Genomic DNA, 8805 nt, shown 5'->3' on the forward strand with positions numbered 1-8805 from the left:
GGGGGGGGGGAAAGCTAAAACAAAACCAAAACTAAAATCATTAATAATAATAATGATGATGATGATGACGATAATAATAATAAAAGTGGAAATGTTGATTTTCAAAAGATGCATTTTTATATTTATTTATTTATTTATTTATGGGTTTCAGCCAAGTGGCTGCGGTCGTGCTGGAGCACATATATATTTTTTTTTTTAATTTTTTACTTTATTATATTTCAACAAATATCATTTTTAAGTTTGGATAAAAAAAACTTTTTTAAGACTAAGTTAGCAGGAATGACATAGAATCATCTAAATGAAATGCCCTCTAGTTAAAAAGAAATACATGTGTGTGTGTGTGTGTGTGTGCGCGCACAGTTATGTGCTAGTGTTATTACGAATGTGTATGCACATATTTGAGGCTCAAGGATCCAATGTGCTGCCTGATACCAGAATTGAACACATGACTGTATCGATGGGAAGCTGACTCTAACCATCTAGCCACTGGGTTGCATGCCAGGGAAGGAGGGAAGAAGAAGAAGAAGAAGAAGAAGAAGAAGAAGAAGAAGAAGAAGAAGAAGAAGAAGAAGAAGAAGAATATAGAGATGGACAAATTGATGGATAGGCTGGCAGAGAGAGAAGGGGATGGATAGGCAGACAAACATACAGAAAGAGAGAGAGAGAGAGAGAGAGAGAGGGAGAGAGAGAAATAGAGAGAGATAGGCAGTCAGTCATAAATGACCAAGAAAGACAAAGACAGATAAGCAGAGAGCCAAAGACCAGAGACGAAGAGAGAGAGAAGGACAGAAAGTGACAGGTGGTCAGCCATAGACCAAGAAAGGGAGACAGACAGACAGACAGACAGACAGACAGACAGACAGACAGACAGACAGGCAGACAGAGACAGACAGACAGACAGACAGACAGAGGCAGACAGTCATAGTCTGAGAGAGATAGGCAGGCAGGCAGACAAATAGACAGATAGAGACAGACAGATATAAGCAGACAGCCATAGACCATAGACCAAGAGGGAGAGACAGACAGACAGACAGCTATAATCCAAGAGAGACAGGCAGACAAACAGATGGACAGAAAGATATAGGCAGACAGCCATAGACCAAGAGGGAGAGACAAGTGTGGTAGGGCAGAGAGAGATGAGTTGTCAGTGGTGTTACGTTGGAGATTTAACAATTCCAGGTGAAAATGAAGCAACAACAACAACTTTTATGGCACCAATAGACTTCAGAAACCACAACTAAACTTAAAGTGGAACCAACAGTACCAACATCAACAACAACAACCATAGAACTTACCGTTTATTGCAGCAAGCGTCCAGTTTTCCTTGCATATACTTCTTGTAAACTTCCTTCTTCAACATAAACCCCAGACTTGGAAAATCTTCCACTCGGTACAGCAGGGAACTGTTCTCTGAGGTAGTCTCATATCCTACAACAACAAGAACAACAACAGCACTATAGACACTCGCTTATAGTTCAAATAGTACCAGTGCACAATTGTAAGGTGCCCAGTACACTCTGTAAAGTGGATGGCATTAGGAAGGGCACCCAGCTACAGAAACCATGCCCAAAGCGGTCAGTAGAGCTTGGTGCAGTTCCTCTGACTCATCAGACCAAAGATACTCTCTTTGCTAAATTTAGATTTTTATTTACATACACAGCAACCCCAGACGCTAATCACAAACTATAAAATAACTTTCTTCAGCTTATCAAACTTCGATATACTCTTTTACTCTTTTACTTGTTTCAGTCATTTGATTGCGGCCATGCTGGAGCACCGTCTTTAGTCGAGCAAATCGACCCCAGGACTCATTCTTTGTAAGCCTAGTGTTTATTCTATCGGTCTCTTTTGCCGAACCGCTAAGTTACGGGGACGTTAAACACACCAGCATCGGTTGTCAAGCGATGGTGGGGGAACAAACACAGACACACACATATATATATATATATATGTATACACATATATACACATACATATATATATATATATATATATATATCAGATGTACCATCCTGAGCGTGACCGTTGCCAGTACCGCCTGACTGGCCTTGTAGGGTTTTCGAGCGAGATCGTTGCCAGTGCCCCTGGACTGGCTCTTGTGTGGGTGGTACATAAAAGACACCATTTCGAGCGTGGCCGTTTTCGTGCAGGTGACACGTAAAAGCACCCACTACACTCTCTGAGTGGTTGGCGTTAGGAAGGGCATCCAGCTGTAGAAACTCTGCCAAATTAGATTGGAGCCTGGTGTAGCCATCTGGTTGCACCAGTCCTCAGTCAAATCGTCCAACCCATGCTAGCATGGAAAGCGGACGTTAAACGATGATGATGATATATATATATAATACATATATACGATGGGCTTCTTTCAATTTCCATCAACCAAATCCACTCACAAGGCTTTGGTCGGCCCAAGGCTATAGTAGAAGACACTTGCCCACTTACTCAGCGTACCTATTCGTTTAGATCACCAGTGAACGAAACCCCTCACACCCTTGATACACACACACACATATATCCATACATATGTATATATGAGCATGCATATATTTATGCATTCAACCACATACATTGTTACACTTTGGGAGGGTCATTTAGCCAAATATAATACACACACACACACACAAACACACACATAAGAGTTCCAGTTTATTTATTTTGATTATCATTATCAGTTGAGTAATTAACTAATTAGCTAATCAATTGTTTGATCACACTCATTTGACCAACCAATCAGGTGATTCTTCACAGCTTTTCCATTGATCAATGTCACCTGATTGGTGATACCATCTTCTTATTAGTTTTAGTTCTCTTGCAAATTGACTTTTATGTGTTTTCCATCAGTATTTACAATTTATAGGGTGTGTGTGTGTGTGTGTGTTGTATATGTAATTTTGCTTAGAGTGATTATACTGTATGTGTTTCTGTGCCACATGATCAATGTGTGTGTGTGTGTGTGTGTGTGTATAGATGTGTATGTGTACAGATGAGTATACATGTGTATGTGTACATATATGTGTGTACATGTCTATGTGTGGTTTTGTGTTGCAGGGTCAGTGTTTGTGTATCTATATGTCTGTGAGATTGTATATGAATATACATCTGTGTACGTGTGTGTGTGTATGCTTTTGTGCAGCATTGTGTGTGCGTGTGTGTGTGCATGCATTTTTATGCTACATAAGTTCTAGTATGTGTGTGTGTGTATTTTTTTTCCATGTATGTATATCTGTGTTTGTATGTCTTTTTTCTATAGCATGGTCAGTGTGTGTGTGCACACATATGTGTGTGTGTGCGTGTATGTGTGTGTGTGTGTGTGTGTGTGTGTGTGTGTGTGTGTGTGTGTGTGTGTGTGTGTGTGTGTGTGTGTGTGTGTGTGTGTGTGTGTGTGTGTGTGTGTGTGTGTGTGTGTGTGTGTGTGTGCGCTCCCTCTTCGATGTTTATTTATGTATAACAATATTTCATGTTCAGTTATTTGATGGTTTTGGACTCCCAGCTTTATGGCTTCTGGACAAATTCTTCAAATAATAATTACATGGGTGTGTTGATATTTTTACATATTTCCTTCAGAAATTCAACATAAAATATCAGCATTCTTTAAAATCAATTGAAACTCAATATATTATTCTGTTTTGGTGTGTGTTCGGTATGTTATGCTTTAAGCAATCTAAACTACAGAACAAAACCAAAATCTTTAAAATAATGAAACAAGTCTCAATGTTTTGCTTAACAAAACCTTAACTATGGAAGAAAATCAAAGCTATTATCAAAATTTTTATGCTAATGAAATAATGTCATGGATTAGTTGGAGACTAACTTTTCAAAAAATTTACTATAATTTCCAAAATAATTCACATATGAAGAAAATTTAAATACTATATATTATTTTAACTCCTCAGACACCTGGCAAAGCCCAAAAAATATGAATAAAAAAAATTTGGCAGTTAATTAATTAAGTGAATAAAAATCTTGAATTCCTGCATTTACCATGATAATTCCATTTACTGACAGACACCTTGTCATTTCATATATTACAGTCAGGTATTATGAGGTATGTAGTGAAACACCTTGGTTATTGACATAAGTGAAGAGACTTCTGGTTTACATCTAACTAGTCTTGCCCACCCTATCAATAAATAACTTTTCAGCAAGCCCTCGTATATACATATGTATGTATGTGCCTATATATATGTGTGTGTGTGTGTGTGTGTGTGTGTGTGTGTATGTGTGTGTGTGTGTTACACCAGGCTCCAATCTGCCAAATCAGATTGGAGCCTGGTGTAGCCATCTGGTTCACCAGTCGTCAATCAAATCGTCCAACCCATGCTAGCATGGAAAGCGGACATTAAATGAAGATGATGATGTTGATGATATATATCTTCTTTTATTCTTTTTTCTTTTTCTTTTACTTGATTCAGTCATGTGACTGCGGCCATGCTGGAGCACCACCTTATATATATATATATATATATATATATATATATATATGTAAAATAAAAACATGAATGAATTATCGGGTATTGTTATGTATGGGGGGGGGGAATCTGAAACTACACCCATCTTGTCTTAACAAACCACTGGTGCCACCTGCCCCACCACCAATAGCAGTACTATCAAGGCATTATCTAAATAAACAAACATACAAACAAAACTAAAAGCCTTCTTGCCAGCATCATTAGAAACGTTAGTGATATAACTCGGAATCAAAATACAGTAAGGTAATTTTACGAAATGAGTGGAGGACGAAGGCATTTTGTGTTTGTAGTTCAGAAGGCTTGAGTGCATCGTTTAATGTCAAGATTAGCTGACAAGGACCAGGCATCAAATAACCAAGTACTGTATAGAGTATTTCATCAAAAACAACAACAACAACAACAGTACTGGCATCGTCGGTGCTTGCTTGCTCAATGTTTAAAAGAACACGGTTTAAGAACCACTAGACAGTTAAGTAATGGCCATTATGTACGCAGTGGTCCATGGCCAAAGAGGATATTGTGTGTAGAGAGAGATGGACACCACTGCCATTGGACATTAATCAGAAAGGGGAAGAGAAAAGAGAGGAGAAGAGAGGAGAGAGAGGAAGGAAGGAAGGAAGGAAGGAAGGAAGGAAGGAAGGAAGGAAGGAAGGAAGAAAAAAAGAAAGAAAGAAAGGAAGAAAGAAGGAGAGAAAGGAAGAAAGGAAGAAAGGAAGAAAGAAAGGAAGAAAGAAAGGAAGAAAGAAAGAAAGAAAGAAAGAAATTGTAGATAAGTAGAAATTGAAAAGTTACATTTTCGTCTGGATTTAGAATAATTATCTCCAGGCAATTATCTCTTAATGGCACAGACATTTTCATAATTATGTTGGGGAAGCAGGTGTATATCGGATGCTGACACAGGTGTATGGTTATGCTGCTCACTTCAGTAGCACATGGACAAAGGTTCAATCCCAGGAAGCAGCGCTCCTGGCAGGTTTTCTAGCCATGTATTCCAAGCCATACATACTGAAACATGGTTGCTACTGTGGCGGTGGGGGACAAACACAGGCACAAAGACACACACACACACACATATACATATATATATACGTGATACCTGTGCCAGTGGCACAAAAAAAGCACCTACCAAATATGGTTGATACCAACATCGCCTTGACTGGCTTCTATGCTGGTGGCACAAAAAAAGTACCAACCGATCGTGGCCATTGCCAGCCTCCTCTGGCCCCTAGTGCCAGTGGCACATAAAAAGCACCCACTACACTCACGGAGTGGTTGGCTTCAGGAAGAGCATCCGGCTGTAGAACACTGCCAGATCAGACTGGAGCCTGGTGCAGCCTCCTGGCTTCCCAGACCCCAGTTGAACCGTCCAACCCATGCCAGCATGGAAAGCGGACGTTAAACGATGATGATAATGATGATGATATATATATATAATTCGATCAGAGGTTGTGTTAACCTCAGGAAGGGATAGTTTCATCAAAGGAACTACTGGTTCAATACCTAGTAGTTTGGGGGAATTAATTTCCTTATATAAAAACATATAGTTTATATTCATATAAAAAGAAAATGGAGATTAGGGAGTTAATAATTATTTATTATTAACAGCAAATTAATCATCATTCAGTCTGCTATAATGAATCTATAAACACATATAAAACAGTCAAGGGTATATTTTTTCCTTCTGAAGATATTATGCCCAAGCCATATAAATATAAATCTAATATTTACTGAGTATTAATTGAAACAGCTGTAAGGGATGATGATTAATTTGAAGTTAACAATAAATAATTATCAACTTCCCAATCCCCATTTTCTTTTTCTTCTCATATATATATATATATATATATATATATATATATATATATATATATATATATATATATATATATATATATATATATATATATTCAACAGGCTTCTTTCAGTTTCCATCATCCAAATCCACTCACAAGGCTTTGGTCAACTTTGCCCAAAGTGCCACACAGTGGGGCTGAACCCAGAACTATGTGGTTGGAAAGCAAACCTCTCACCACACACAGACACACATATATTTCATCATCATCATCATCATCATCATCATCACCATTTTATGTCCACTTTCTATCCTGTCATAGATGATAGCTAAGGACCACATCTCACTCAAGCATTCCATTTGTTCAAGGTTTACAAGGTTGGCTATAGAGCACATAGGAGAATAGAGTCCAAGATACATTATGGCTTAGATATTTATAGAATGGTCACAATGAATCTAGGACTCTAGTACCAAAAGTGCCCTTATTATACAAATGGTAACAATGTATCTAGGGTTCTTGTACCCAAAGTGTCCTTAAAACACATTGGAGAATAGAGTCCAAGATACATTATGGCTTAAATATTAGCTGATCTGATGTTAAAACAACAAAACTGATAATAAATATTAACATTAAAAAAAACATAAGAGAAACCAATACATCAATTATGCATGTTGCAACTAAACCAATTCTGCATACACTCACACATACATGCACACACACACACATTCACACACACATGCACATACACACACACACATTCACACACACATGCACATACACACACACACATGCACAGCTCACTCAACCATAAACAGCATGCAACTACGTGAATAATTGATCAACAAATAATGGAAGAAGAAGAAGAATTGGAAGAAGAAGAATTGGAAGAAGAAGAAGAAGAAGAATTGGAAGAAGAAGAAGAAACAGTAGTAGGAGGGGACAGGGACGGAGGGGAAGGAGATAAAGAAGGATGATGGGTGGCAAAGAGATGATCAGAAGTAGAAATAAAACTGACCATTATAGTTCCAAGCAGAAATGGCTAACAACGAAGAATCTTGTTCCAATATTGGCATTGACTGAGCCATAAAGAATAGGAAGTCTGGAGACAACAGCAATTCCTCTTCAATAAAGATGATATGATCCTGAAAAGAAAAATAATAATAATAATAATGATAATGATAATAATAATGGTAATAATGAATTAATTTATTTGCCACAAGGGTGAAGGATGAGGGGACAATGCAAAGACGGACATAAAGTGTGTGTGGGGGGGAGGGGTTACATATAATGAAAGGATAAAAAGAAAAAGGAAAGAAAGAACGAAAGTATACATGGTGTTCACTGAAAAAGAAGGAACATATGCATAGCATACAAAGATTAGAAAAAATGTGGCGGGGAGCATGATAGAGATGTGGCCCTCATGATGCAGGAAGTCCTATAATAATAATAATAATAATAATAATAATAAATGCCCTGATGTAGTACCAGACATGGCTTCTGATCTTAATCGATTGGAAGTGTTATCATGTACATTGTTTTGTCTTGGTATAAAAAGATGGGCTACAGCAAATATTCTGCTCAATACCACAGATTTGTTTGTCAGTTGTTTGACCTTATCCAGCTGAGCATGTCCCTTGGTGGCTGACGATATGTGCATCTCTGATCACGAGCAGAAGTAGTTGGGGACCATCATAGCCATGTGTTGAGAGGAATTCTTTGGGGTTTGAATAATTCACCTTTGGAAACATGGGTGTTTCATTCAACATCCTTAAACAACTGATAATAAATATTAACATTAAAAAAAAACATAAGAGAAACCAACACATCAAGATAGAGATATTATTATTATTATTATTATTATTATTATTATTATTGCCAGAAAGGTGACACACTCACGGACATTCCACAGAGAAACTACAAAGTGAAGGGTGGAGGGCTTTAAATCCAGTTAATAGTTACAGCAATTATTGATCAAAGCGAATACGTGATGTCAGAAGAGAGACACCTGTGATGATTAAGTATTTAGCGTGAAAATGTCTGAAAGGAAATGTGAAAGATCTCCTCTTTCTTCCACACAGGTGAGAGGTTTGTTTTGAAAGAGTGAAACAGAGCGGATGTGGATGTAGAGGCAGAGAGAGAGAGAGAGACACACACAAAGAGGGTATGTACATGTGTGTGTTTGTGTGTGTGTGGGTACACATATATATATATGTGTATATATACATATGTAATATCTGTATACATATGTATATATTTATATGTGTATACTTATATAAATATATATGTGTGTGTGTATCTATATATATATATATATATATGTGTGTGTGTGTATACACACTTTGGCATTAGGAAGGGCATCCAGCTGTAGAAACTCTGCCAAATTAGATTGGAGCCTGGTGTTGCCATCCGGTTTCACCAGTCCTCAGTCAAATCGTCCAACCCATGCTAGCATGGAAAGCGGACGTTAAACGATGATGATGATGATGATGATGATGATGTATGTGTATATATATCATCATCATCATCGTTTAACTTCCGCTTTC

General features: G+C 37.7%; 1 protein-coding gene across 1 annotated transcript in view; it reads right to left on the reverse strand.

Moving 5' to 3' along the window:
- Window positions 1-8805, reverse strand: part of LOC106876905 (protein O-linked-mannose beta-1,2-N-acetylglucosaminyltransferase 1) — a 68239-nt gene that overhangs the window by 7733 nt on the left and 51701 nt on the right. Inside the window, exons 21-22 of the mRNA XM_052973440.1 lie at window positions 7278-7404; window positions 1296-1428 (exon numbers count right to left, since the gene is read on the reverse strand). Of these exons, the coding sequence (XP_052829400.1) occupies window positions 1296-1428; window positions 7278-7404 (260 nt within the window). The remainder of the gene's footprint in view (window positions 1-1295; window positions 1429-7277; window positions 7405-8805) is intronic.

The sequence above is a fragment of the Octopus bimaculoides genome, chromosome 15 (genome assembly GCF_001194135.2).
Source record: "Octopus bimaculoides isolate UCB-OBI-ISO-001 chromosome 15, ASM119413v2, whole genome shotgun sequence".
Lineage (NCBI taxonomy): Eukaryota > Metazoa > Mollusca > Cephalopoda > Octopoda > Octopodidae > Octopus > Octopus bimaculoides.